Source organism: Neopelma chrysocephalum, unplaced genomic scaffold (genome assembly GCF_003984885.1).
Source record: "Neopelma chrysocephalum unplaced genomic scaffold, ASM398488v2 Primary Assembly neopelma1_68, whole genome shotgun sequence".
Taxonomy (NCBI): Eukaryota; Metazoa; Chordata; class Aves; order Passeriformes; family Pipridae; genus Neopelma; species Neopelma chrysocephalum.
In genome coordinates, this window is record NW_020897727.1 from 8,088,777 (window position 1) to 8,102,000 (window position 13,224).

The following is a 13,224-nucleotide window of genomic DNA, read 5'->3' on the forward strand; positions in this document are numbered from 1 at the left end:
TGAGGGGCGGCTCCATGGGCCGCGCTCCGCCCCGGCCGGGCGGGCTGAGGCGCCGGATGGCGCCGGGCCCTGTGTGACGGTCCCGGGGGCGGAGAGGGGCCGGGGGAGCCCTGCCGGTAAGCGGGGAGGTCTCAGGGTGGGGGTCTCGCCTCAGAGCTGCCTTGTCACCGGGATGGGGTCGGACACACAGATACACACACACACATACACATAGCAGGGCTGCCCAGCCGGGCGGGGAGGGATGGGCTGAGCACACCGGGAAACGAACCTTTCAAGGACCCTCTTTCTCCAGCGTTTCGCTGCTTTAAATTAATCATGTCGTCACGGTCACGGTGGTTTCCATTCATCTTCGGGGTTTACCCCACGATCGAAATTTTCCTCGCAGGCAAACAGGGCTCTAGGCCTGAAGGTGAGGCTGCCCAACCCGGCCTCTTGTGTGCGGTAAACAACGCAGCAGTTAGCAATAAAAATACTGCGTTAGGCTCAACACTGTGTCCTTCTGGGGAGGCTGAAGGGCTGCGTGATGGCCTTGTCTGCAAAAAGAGATTCCCGTGGAACTGGGAATCACAAACCGAAAAAGAGGGGTCGGGAAGGACATGGAAATTACAGAAAGAAAACTAGAAAAGGATGTTTTATTCCACATCTTACCTTCTTTATATTGTCACCCCAGACATGTGTCTACCCCAGACAGATGGGAAGGGCATTGGTAGTGGTGACCATCACTGTGGTCATGGTGGAATTTGGGATTTCAGGCCCTGCTGTGGCACTGTTAGGTCTGTGCTGTGCTGCTCCAGGGAGAAAGCCAGAGCACATGGCCCAGACAACACTAAAAATTAAATCTCCATAGTGCAGGTGAATCCTGGGACAGTGAGAGAAATCAGAGTTGTACCATTAAATGTGTAAAACAAGCAAACAAGGAAACCCCAAACCAACCCTCCCCCCGCCAACCTTAATTCTGTGGGTACCAACTCTCACTGATTTATTGACTTCACATGAATCTGTGTGTTTTTAATAGGTCTTGCGTTGTTCCTAAATGTTTTTGTTACTTTGCTTCAAAATATTTTTGTACTGTGTCCTTAGAAAAAAACATTCTCGTCATTTTCAGAGGCTTTTCCCTGATGGTGTTTTAGTGCCGCATCATATTGGCAGACATAGCTTCAGTCCATTAATGCATCAGAATGATGTAGCATAATCTGTCATAAATAATCCATAATCAGGCTTTTTCCTTCATGTTAGGGCTGTATTGCAGCTGTTAGACTCATGGTCACTTTGTATAAGCTAATTTAACCATTAGATCATATTGGTTTTTCCATTTGATAGAGACTTGAATGATGTTTGCATTGGTGGACAGGGGGGTTTTAGCAAAGAGCTGTCAGATTGTCAATTTTTAAAGCACAGTTACAGATGTTCTCCAAATTCATTGTCTCAGTGAATGCAGAGACTAAACACTAGTTTTAGTAATTTCCTGGAAGGCTAGTAATTTGCTTTTCTTGTTAAACTTGCACTGGTATGTTAGTCAGTTTGATATGTCTTCCATGGCCCTTGTGATACCTTTCTGTGTTTAATGTTTTTTTTTTTTTTTTAAATTCTTTTTCCTTTGTTTCAGGTTGAAAAGATGGGAAATGCAGAAAGCAATGCCTATCACAATCACCTTTCCAGATTTCTTCCTGAGGAGCAGACTGACATTGATGGAGTATTTGATACCTTATCGGGATCAAGTGGCTCAGCTGGAGGAAAAAATGCCAAAGCTACAAAGAAAACTATGACTCTGGCAGCACTACAGGCAAGACAATCTATTATTCATGATATATCTGAGATGTAGTGAATCGATCAGAATTCCAGAAAGAAATTAAAGATGTGGCAGTAGTTACTTTTAAAGGATTGCTCATCTCAATTGAATACTTAATGTTTTGGGCGGGATGGATTTTAACTTTCTCTTACAGTTTAACATGAGTAGTGAATTTCAGGCCTTTATTTATCTCTTAAATTGCACTGTTGGGTCCATTTGCAGCTTTCCTGATTCTGAAGTAAATTGGGATGTATGGAAATGTTTTTACAGCAACCTGAAAAATGGGAAGAATAAATTCCCCCCTGGAATCTACAGTGTGGGATTATTTACAGATTTTCTTGAGAAGCTATCACAAAGTCAGTTTGTATTTGGTTATATCTGTCTCCCTCAATGCATCACCACCTCTAATCTCTTCACTTGCACTAAAAGGAGAGAATTCAATTTTGCTTGATTAAGCTGTGGTTCCCTGTTTTAGCTAATTAACATGCAATATGCTTCTGATTAACTTTGAATTAATTTTCTAATCAAGAAAAGAGAAAAATGATTTGTTGAAACGGTTGATAGCTTCAGTTAGGCAGGAGCTAAGTGGCCAAATGAATGTAGTGGTAAAGTGCATTTTTTTATATGTTGCACAGCTAATGGGATCAAATTAAAACTCATTGAAAGCAGCAGGTTATTTTAAGGTATTTAGTAGTTCCTCTGCATACAGACCAGCTTTAGCTTTCTGCAGCCTGGCTGTTCATGAGCTGCTACTAGTTTGGAAACAGTGTTGCTGCTGCCAGGCTTTTCAGCACTGCTTTATCCAAGAACCTCTCCTTGATGTCTCTTACCGGTTTGAGACCTGGAAGAAGTTGTTTCTAGCTTTACCTCTAGATCAGCGTGATGTTTGATGAACATTTGTCTTTTTCCTTCCTGCTTTTTTGTTTGCCAACTTGCATTAAAATTTTGGAAGGCTGCCTGTAGGTGCCCAGTTCCTTGGTGCAGGGACAATTTCTGTGGCATTCCTGCCTCATAGGTGACTCTGCTCATGTCTGGGCTAGACTGAGATGTGGCAGGTTTGTTCTAGCAACAATCTGGTGCTAGGCATTACCTCATGGACTCTGCTTGGGATCATGCTTTGCTAGAAGGAAACTACGTGGCTTCTGGGCCAGAGCAGGCTGCACTGCACAGCTCAGGAAGCAGGCAGAGCAGGAATCTCTAGATCCTTTCTTGAAGCCATATAAGACAAGGATTCTGAACTGTCAGAAGTGTGAGTCAGTTAGGTGTTTAATAAAGGTTCCTTTTTTTACACATCTCCTTTCTTTGCACCCCAGGTCTACTCTTTGGAAGAGCTAAAAGCAAAACGAGTGGTGGGCAGGATAAGGTAGGGAGTAGGTAGGTGATTCAGCAGTGTGAAGTAAAAAGCCCTTGAGTATAAGGTTTTAGTTGTGTTCCCTGCTGCTTCTCCCACTTCAGGCTCATTTAGCATTTTCAGAAAGCCTCTCAAAGACAGCTGTACCCCCTGTGACCATCCCTCCCTCAATATGGAGCACTCTGATGTGGAGGACTGTGGCTGCTATTTCTGCTCCTGCTGAAATCAATGGGAATTCTACCACTGACGTCAATGAAAGTAGGGTAGAGCTCGGGATATTGGATCTCTATATGCCCAGCAACAGCCATTAGCATCAAATAGGAACAGCCCAGGTGGCTTCCAGAGGAGTGGTATTGAGCCAGCACATCAGTAAATGGAGCTGGAATAGTGTTTTTGGCAGGTGCAGCTCCGTTGATCTCAGCATAGTCCCCACTGGGCTACACCCCTGTACAGAACAGTCAAGGCAGGTCCTCAACATGCTGTGCACAGTGAGGACACTCTGTAATCATGTCCTAGTGTGTGCATGTATTTGAGATGATTTATTTTTAAACCATGTAATTATCTTGAACACTGTGAAAGTTGAATCCAGAGTCAGATCTTCCCCACAGAGCTGTGATGTGTGATGATGTATATCAGTTAGATTTCAGTTCAAAGGGCCAGGCATGCCATTCAGATGGATAACTCCTGATCTCACCTGTCTTGACATCAGGGATGCCTTACAAAAATCAAGTGATCCCAACTTTGTTCCATGTCTCAATTAGTTGATATGCAGAGGGAAATTCCTCAGGATTGTTTCTACACATGCACATAGAGTTAAACACATTGTCTTGAGGCCAAAACTGAGATATGGCAAACACTTTACTTTCTCTTTGTTTTTAAATATCTGTGAGCTCCACTGTCAAAAGCAGACTTAGAACACGATTTTGAATATTTGACTGGCAAAGCTGTAAACCTTTGCAACAGAAGTTATCATGTAGAAACACTTTGCTAATATCCTGTTAAGACTTTACAGTGTTGTTTTTCTGAAGTCCAGTATCAGTATCAACCTGAATCAGTAAATAATCACTATAAAAATTAAGATTTTTTATTTTTTCTCTTGGAAAACCAATCCTTTGACAAAAGTTTCTTGCTTGTAGTAGATGCTACATCTCAGCACAGATTAGCTGGAATACATTAGTTATTCTTCATTTATAAAATGTGCTCTTTGCTGTTTCTCTCAGGCACATACTCGGGAGGCGCTGCCAGAGCAAATGACTGTTCGGTTGTACAATGGGATGAAAAGCATTGACCTGCCTGGCAAATCATCTGGGCTGAGTGAACAGATTGCTAAGGAGCAGTTTGTGATTTTTATGTCAGACCTCTTAAAAGGGAATGCAGATGAGAAGATTGCCATAATAATGAGAATGATCTCCAAGACAGAAGGGCCTGTGAAGGGCAAACAAATCCAAGAGGTAAACGGGGCAGTTAAAATGTGTGTTGGGGGGACAGTAAGAGAGCAGGGCTGTATTTAAGAGCCAGCAAGGGTTGTGGTGTGACTGATGCTTCTGGAAATTGAGCAAAATACTTGTTAGAGCTTTAGTTGCAGGAGAGTTGTGGGAATCAAATATAGCTTGCAAGGTGAAAGAGTGGGATCTCGCAGAACAGTAATTCACTAGCAGCTCCTACCACTGCAAAACTTGGTCCTCCACTCCCTCTTTCATGCCATATTTTGTGGAGTTGCTTTATGGAGTAACATGTACAAAATGTCTTGAAAAAGGCTTCTTTTCAAGACCTATGACACTGAAATAGCATTTCTGTAGCACCTGACTTGTCATAGCAAGAGAAGTTTCTGCCTTGGGATTACAGCATCAATACTACTTGACTTTATTTTCAGACAGTCCTTGAAGCTCTTGCCAGTTTCTTCTAAGAAATACCAAAATGGTGATGTTTTAATCTTTTCAGTTCACAGAGGATCTGATCATGTCTCTAGTCCATGTACTGAGCTACAGGAAGGAACTGAAAGGTTGGACTTTGGAGAATACTCGGGATTCTGCCAGTGGAGTAAAGGCTTTGGCTTCTCAGCTGCTCTCAGAGCTGAAGCTTGCAGGTAGGCACCCTTGGTGTAGCAGATCTCAGAGCTCCTGTAATCACTGATCTCATGGCATGGGAATTTTATTTATTTTACCCTACCAACTTTCTCCCCTAAATTCCGGAGAGCTTTGGGTTGAAGTCCCAAATTAGATGGACATGCAAAACTTTGTCATGGAACATGTCTGTTTTACAAACACCTGGCTTGCAGGTGATGGGCATTTAGATGCATGGGCATCTAAGTATTATTTATTTGAATATTTTTATCGTGTATTTATGACCACATGTCCTTTTACAAAGCATAGGTCTGTCTTTGCACTGTTGTAATAACAGATTTTGCTGTCTTGCAAAGAACATCCCCTAAGTTGTAGCCAGGAGCCCATGTTTATAAATTACAACAGCCCAGCCAATGAATGTCACAGGTAGATCTTAGTTCTGTGGTTGCATTTGCTTAATGTAGTTGACACTTTACTGTCATGGCTCCTTTCATGTGTCGTTTCCTGTGCATTAAAATAATGAAATATTGTGTTTACACTTAAAAATCCGCTGATTATTTTCCAGACTGGGAAACTTACTCCTATTTCTATATGTCTTATTATTTAGATGGGACAAAACCTGTGGGTCCTCAGCTGCTGGAGACAAGTTTTGATCCGAGTGTCGTTGAGGACTGGGTGTACAGAGTTCCCCAGGTCTCAGTTTTCCTCAGTGTTGTGATCAGGCAAGGCCTCCACGTTCTCCATTCTCTCCCAGACCAAACCAACGACATCCTCAACCTGGTTCCCCGCTGCAAAGGCATGAAAGGAAGAGGACTTGTCAGCCTCTTTGACATCCCATCCATCATATACATCAACTCCCACCTGCCTGCAGAGCTACAGCACAAGTGGCGGCTTTTGTTTTCTTCCAGGCTCCACGGGGAAAGCTTTTCACAGTTGTGTGGGCACATAGTGAACAAAGGTCCTTGCATAGTGATCCTGAAGGACTTGGATGGTTTTCTCTTTGGTGGGTTTGCATCTCACTCCTGGGAGGTGAAGCCACAGTTTCAAGGTAAAACTCATTTTTTTTTCATATCCCATGGCTCTGGTAAACATTCTGTGCAGGTACAAGAATGGATACTTAATATCCACTTCATGGATACTGTCACTTTACTTTCATGACATACAATGTTTCTTACACTTCCCAAGTGTATTTTTCTGTGGCAAAAATAACATTAATATTCAAAAAATACACAACACATGCAATTATTCTTAGCATGGCAGTCTGGCATGTTACAGATTAATATTCATAATTTGTTGTTTGATAAGACCTTTAAAATTGCAGGACTTATTGATCTTGGAGCAAGTTTTCAGGGAAATTTATTAAGCCCTGTAGCTGCATAGGTTGAAAAGTAAATTAAAATTAAGGAAGTACAGCATAGATGATTAGAGATGAAATGATTTGTCCACAGGATGGCAGTGTTCCATCAGGAACACCTGAGCCAAATGCCAGGTTGAGCCTCCTGTTGTCAGTTGTGCACTGTCTGTCTTTGTTTTCCTTCTAAAATCCAGCAGCCAAAGGGTTCTTTGGACAAACTAAACTTTTTGTTCTCTTGAAACCTCAGTGGAGAAGAGAAGGTTTTTTTTCATAACTCTTTGGAAAGAACTTTTGTGATGGATTTTTGAAAAAAACAATTATGAGCTCTGGATAATCTGTCCTGCTGGGAATCCTCACTTTGGCTACATCAGAAACCTACTTCCTATACTTAATTAGTATGTGATAATTACCACTTCAGTCATTTAATATAGTGTTATGTTATGTTGATTACACAATTTCCTTGTGTTTTTTTTTCCTGATAGAATAGCACGTACAGTGTATTAGTCAAGCACAGCACAGGTCCCTCTGACTACCAAACTGCACATAATGAAAGTTGTGCTCTAAATCATTGACTCTGAACTGATCTATGTATCAATGTAGTCAGTGTGCAGTCAGTGTCTGCACTCCCATCAGTTTGTACAGATCTGGCAGCTGGCCAGCTTTAGATGACAGAAGGCAGCCTGTGGTAGGTGTGCCCTCACACAGTGACATAATGTCCTAGTCATGCCTCTGACTCTGCCCTTGATCACAGCTTATAATTGCTTCCATTTCTGTGACTCTGCACAGAGTTACCTGAGAGAAAACAACAGGTCTAGATCTTGCTGAGAGATAGCTACTGGCTTTCTGAGATGGCAGCTGCTGTCTTTGAGCTATTCAGCTTCCCTTCTTCCATTAATTTTTCTGTCCTGTTTGTAAACAAGTTATTGCGTGACCAGTTGTCTGACTTCAGGCGCTTTTCCTTTTACAGGTGACAACAGATGCTTTCTGTTTTCTGTTTTCCCCTCTCTTGCTGTGTACACATACACAGGGTACAATGACCACTTCATGTATTTGAACAATGGCCAACAGACTATGCCAAATGGACTTGTAAGTATTCAGAAATGACAATTTGGAAGTTGGATTTGTGGCTTGTGTTTGGAAGAGTTTTTTGGGTTGTTTTTTTTTCTGTTTCTGAGAGCAGATTTATTTCACCTTTTATTCTCTGAGGAAGTTTGCATCCCTTATGGCCCACTTTTAGTAGAAGGATTTTTTCTTTTTTTGTGCCAAAGCATCAGTGTAAACTGTGAGCTATGAATGATGATGGAGAGCTGCTTACAGCACTGATAGAGCCCATACTTTTCTTTACAGTTAATATGTATATTGAAGTCCTGAATCAACTAAGATGGAATTTATTTGTGTGTGACCCAAGCAGGTGGGCTTTATGTAGGTTAAATTTCTGGAGGTTCTGGGAAGAAACCTTTTTGCCAAATTTGGTTATCACAGAAGTCCTTCTAGGTGTCCTCCCTGGAAGAATTGACTGCAAATATCCACACCACTGGAGCAGCACAAAATAGCTGATCTGTGTAACTGAGGATCCTTCCCCTGGCTGCTCTCACTGCCACACTAACTGCTTTTTAAATGATGGAAGAGAAAGCCCAACAGAATTAGAGTGCAAACACTGCAAGTAGCTGCTGCTGCTGTATCATTACAGTGCCAGAAGCTTCTCTTACTCAAATTCACAAATGAGCTCTCCAGCTGCAGAGGAGTTTCCACAGAGCTACAACACACCACCTGTTTTGGAACTGCTTTGCAGTTTTGCAGCATTATGTGCCCATAACTTTGGGAATTGCAGCAGGGTGGAATAAATTTGCTCCAAAGAAAGTGAACAATGTCAAGTTGCGTTATTTGTTTCTGTAGATGCTTTTCTAAATGGAAAAGAGGCAGCAAACCAGGGCACTGTCATCCTGTTTGAAATGGGACTGTTAGTCAATAAACAGAAACCAGGAGCTAAATTTCTGGTACAACTCACAGATACTGGTATTCTGTGAAGTGTAGAGGGAGGGCAGTATCACTCAAGTAAATTCTTGTCTGTCTTTAGGAATGCAAGATGTGGGTACAGAAGCCCAGGTTCACTCAGAATCCCCTTTTATTTGACCTCCCCATAGAAGTGTGGCACAAACACTGAGCACAGCAATTTATTCTCTAGGCTTCATGACTTTCCCAGTCTGTTCTGCCTGTGCAGCAAATGTTTAATGTGCTGCTTTGGTTGACAGGGTATGGGTGGACAACATGGATACTTCGGGCTCTGGATAGACAGTGACTATGGGAAGGGACACAGCAAAGCCAAACCTCGATGTACCACCTACAACAGCCCCCAGCTGTCAGCCAAAGAGGATTTCACACTGGATGCCATGGAAGTCTGGGCAGTGGGAGATGTCCCTGAAAGCGTGGTAGGTGAACCTGTGAAATGGTGTCCTGGTTGGAACAGAACATGCAAAACCCACAGTTGCAGTTTTCTCATTAAACTCTCTCTCTCTGTTGTAATTAATAATATTTTCTATAACTGGCCCTGTGGTGCCATGTATTTTGTAGCAGGTAAATGGCTAAATAGTAGCGGAATTATGGAGGTTGCCAACAAGAAAGACCTTCAGGAGCCAAGAGGTGATAGAGTCAGAAGAGCAGTACTTTATTCTGAATTTCCAAAGGTGTTTCCAATATTGAGGAATGGTCTCCAGGAGGAACATCCTTGGAGGGGTTCAGTAAAACCCAGTGTTTATAAAACAGAAAGCAAGCACTGGAAACTCTCAAGTAAAGCCCAATATCTAGTTCAGGAACAGACCCAAAAGATTTCTTTATCAGTAGCTTTAAATTGACTGTTGTTTTACAATAAGTTTATGTGATTTGATTGATGCCATTTTTTCTGCACTCGGTTTATTTCTGGGAATGAGCAGGAGCCCTCTTTCCACTCTCCTCTGTCCCTGTAATTTATTCTCATATTAAACTGTCTGGTCTGTACAGCTTGGTGTTGGTTTTGGTTTTTTTTCAAATTTTTACTTCTTTTCGTACTAAATTCGTGTGCCTTGACTTCACTGGACACAGAGCTCTAAATAGAAACAGAACAAACTGTTTACAGAAAATGTCAAATTGTAATTGAATCTCTTCTTTAAAAAAATCCTTACTTCTGCACTTCAGACTGAGGTGAGGTTAACCAGGATGTTCTGGTTGGCTTGTAACCTGAATAAACTTGAAATAGTTCACTGTCATCTTAGGAGAAGTTTATGGCTATTTTGTGTAACTGCAGCTATAAAAATAATTTGATGTATCCCAGTGAATCTTAAATGCCTTACTTGGAAAGTGTGTCTGCTCCATTGTGCCAAGCCTGCAAACCAGATCACTTATGGACTTTTTTTGAGTATGTCTCTTTCCTGTAGCCTGATATTGACATTTTAAATTGAGTCTATTTTATTTTCTTTTGCAGACAAAAGGTAAGAAGAGTATCTTGGATGTGGATCCTGAGGCTCAGGCCCTGTTGGAAATGGCTGGAAAAAGTCGTCACAGCGAAGGTCTCCGGGAACCCATTGAAGAGGATGAGGATGATGAGAACTAAAGGAATCACAGTAAAATGAAAACCCCTTTATTTTTATTTGCTTCCAAGTGTTAATGTTCCTTGGACAGCATATTTTTTCTCTTTTCTTTTTTTCCCCTTAAATTTACCTAATTATCTGGGACAAAGCTTAAGCCTCGTACTTATGTAATATTTAGGTCTAATACAATATTTTGCCTGAAGGGTTTTGTTTGGGGAGGACAGAAAAAATAACTGGGGACACAATCATTAGACATGTCTGAGTCCTAGCTGAATATGAATTTGCTTGCATTCCCCATAGATCATGTCTGCAAACAAAATTAAAAGCAGCAGAAGATATCGACAGTATGGTTTACTGACTTGGAGAATTGATATGTCCATATTTATATATATATATATATAAAGACTGTCCAAGACACTGATTAAGGCTTTTATACCTCAACTGCACATATTTATTTGCATGCAATGAAATTAGTCAGTGAATTTGCAAATTGTAATGATGTCTTACATTGGTAAACAGAGAATAGTCCACATGATTCCATATGAAGGGTGCTATTAATTTGCATCACTTCAGTTAAAGCATTAAACTTGACATTTTCTAAGTCAATTTTTTAGCAAGTGACTCCATATGGGCTGTAAGATGTCCAGAATACTCATATACAGCAACAAGGTTTATAATACTACACTATAGTTCACTGCATCTCACTTCAGCTGTTTCTGCAGAAATTTGTCTGTTGTTTTTTAAAGTAAAACAGAATCATTGGAATAATTCAGCCATATTTTTCCTAAAAATGGGCCATACTTTCAGCAGAAATTCTCCAGGGAAGGTAACTTCTTTAGTAGCCTCACTTGAGACTGGACTAAAAAGGAAGCCAGTTAAATGGGAATAGGGTCTGCAGATACCTTGTAAAAGAAATAAAAATCAGGGTTATGTAAAATGGTTAAAGAAGATTGCTGTACACTTAATTTCCACATAATTAATCATTACTGCATTATGGAAAAAAATGCCTGCAGTTGGTTGGGGGTTTTTGCTCTGTTTTGTGACTGTTCACCAGTCAGCACCAGTTTTGTCAGGTCTCTAGTACTCAGGGCTTTTTCTACTTGAATTTGTTCCCATCTATCAGTAATTAGTTTGACCTCGCTAATTCTATGTGTAATTAACTTGTCAAAAATAACCCTACTTTCTACCAGGGAGTGTAATTTCTAACTCAGCAAATAGTGTTTGGTTATTGGTGTCTGGTGATTGTCAGTCTTTCTCTTCCTGAGGAAAAGGACTATATCCAATCCTCTTTGTCCTGGCATGACTTTGTCTTCTGTGCAGCTTAGAGCAAAATTCCTGATCACGTGGCCTTCCTTCAAATTCTTTCCCTTAGTGTTTTCTTGTGTGTGGTCTTTTTTTCCCTCACCTGTTGTTTTTCATAGGGAGCCACATTTGAATATTCTGAATAATCTGCACTTGTGCCTTAATGTAGGTCCCATTCTTTTAGATTTTGTTAAACAAAGTGAACTTAGCCTTGAAGGGAGAACATGAAGAAATCACTCCAGCCAGACATCCTCGAACTCAACTGTGCATTTTGTACACTACCTGAACTAATGACTGGGGCATATGTGCTGTTTGTTCCAGTACAGAGTGTGCTGTGGAAGGCCTGAACTAATGTCCTTTTATCCTGGTTTTGCTTAAATAAAAACCTGAAAGTCTCCCAAGTTTGTAACACGTAGAAAAAAAAATGTAAGCAGCAAAATATTTGCACTGATACTTTTGTATAATTTTCTTCTCTGTATATATTAATAAGAATGTTAAATAGTACAATATAGAGAGTGCTGTATATAGATAGCAAGTCAGTACACGAAGCTCTGTGTAGGTGTGGTGGTACCAGCTTTTCTTTGAACATTCTCAAACTCCCCCCATAAGTCTCAGAGGTCTTTGGCACTGAGTACTCCAAGTGGATGGCATACAGGACTGAGGCAGCTCAATTTCTGCAGTTACACATAAAATAGACAGCTAGACTTTATTTTCCTTCCATTAGAAGGCAGAGACTTGTCTTTGAAACTGTTTGCAAGGGTTTAAAAAAAAAATGGTGAGCAGGCTGTGTCTGGGGAGGGTGAGTTTCACAAAGCTACTCTTCGCCATAAGTATTTCAGTGGCCAAGTTGTCTTTGATTTACAATAAGTATCAGGATAGCTGTTTCTTTTCAGACTATGAATCCAAAATGTAATCCTGTTTAAACATCATGTTGTGACAATCAGCATAGCATTGTGACCACTGAAAGTGTAGTTTTTTGACAAGTTTGTATCTGAGACTCTTCATCTTCGCTTTGAGGTGAAGGTGTTAAGCTGGGGCAAGAAGAAGACTGACACTATGGCACTTTAGCAAATGTCTCAGTGAAGTATTATTTACTAGGACACTACTGATCCAACCAGCAGGTGGGATTGCTCAAAATTGTTCTTTAAATGTAATGGGCTTGGGAGAGACTCAACTTTTTTTTTCCCCTGAACCTAATGATTAAGCACTCTGGGCTTTCTGCTCAGGCACCTAAAACATCCAGAAAGCATTTGTCAGCAGTGGGCTTAGCTGTGATCTAAACATCTCAGCCCCTTTTGTGCAGCTCTTGATCCAACTGCAAAGCTCAACATCCCTGTTCTGTATGTGACTCATCTGTATTCTCAGATGCTTGTGAAAGCAATTCCCTTCCCCATTAAATCCACACACTGCTGTGCTTTGGATCACATCACCCTTCCAGTTTGCTCCTCTTAGTCACAAAGCTACCAAAAAAGACAGCTGAGGGTTGACACTTCAGCTCTCTACTCTGACATCTCCCCACAGTTTCCTTGAAAGGCTTGCTGAGTCAAGGCTGGATAGCTGGAAATCTAGAAACACTACAGATTGACTACAGGAAAAGAAGTGCTAATGAAGGCAGGTCTTTTCCAGTCTTCTAATTTAATGTAAAAGGACAAGTCTAAATCAACTCTCACACAGATACTTGTCAATAACATTTAAAAATGTAGATTTTATTAATAAAAATGACTTTGATTTAAATAAATAAAATTTCAGTTTATGCACAATATATTTTTCTGTACAGGTGTGAAACTCTTATTTTGTCTGGG

At 41.0% G+C, this 13,224-nt stretch overlaps 1 protein-coding gene across 2 annotated transcripts in view; it reads left to right on the forward strand.

Moving 5' to 3' along the window:
• Positions 1 to 13,224, forward strand: part of MEAK7 (MTOR associated protein, eak-7 homolog) — a 21,306-nt gene continuing 8,082 nt past the window's right edge. Inside the window, exons 1-8 of one of the 2 annotated variants that reach the window (XR_003534525.1) lie at positions 1 to 116; positions 1,607 to 1,783; positions 4,361 to 4,591; positions 5,082 to 5,226; positions 5,811 to 6,251; positions 7,525 to 7,643; positions 8,810 to 8,986; positions 10,015 to 10,494. Coding sequence is in view for 1 of the 2 variants with exons in the window: in XM_027685045.1 (XP_027540846.1) it covers positions 1,616 to 1,783; positions 4,361 to 4,591; positions 5,082 to 5,226; positions 5,811 to 6,251; positions 7,525 to 7,643; positions 8,810 to 8,986; positions 10,015 to 10,143 (1,410 nt within the window). In the remaining variant the exon portion in view is untranslated. Of the gene's footprint in view, positions 117 to 1,606; positions 1,784 to 4,360; positions 4,592 to 5,081; positions 5,227 to 5,810; positions 6,252 to 7,524; positions 7,644 to 8,809; positions 8,987 to 10,014; positions 13,185 to 13,224 lie in introns of those variants that run through there. The other variant, XM_027685045.1, reaches the window with a different exon arrangement.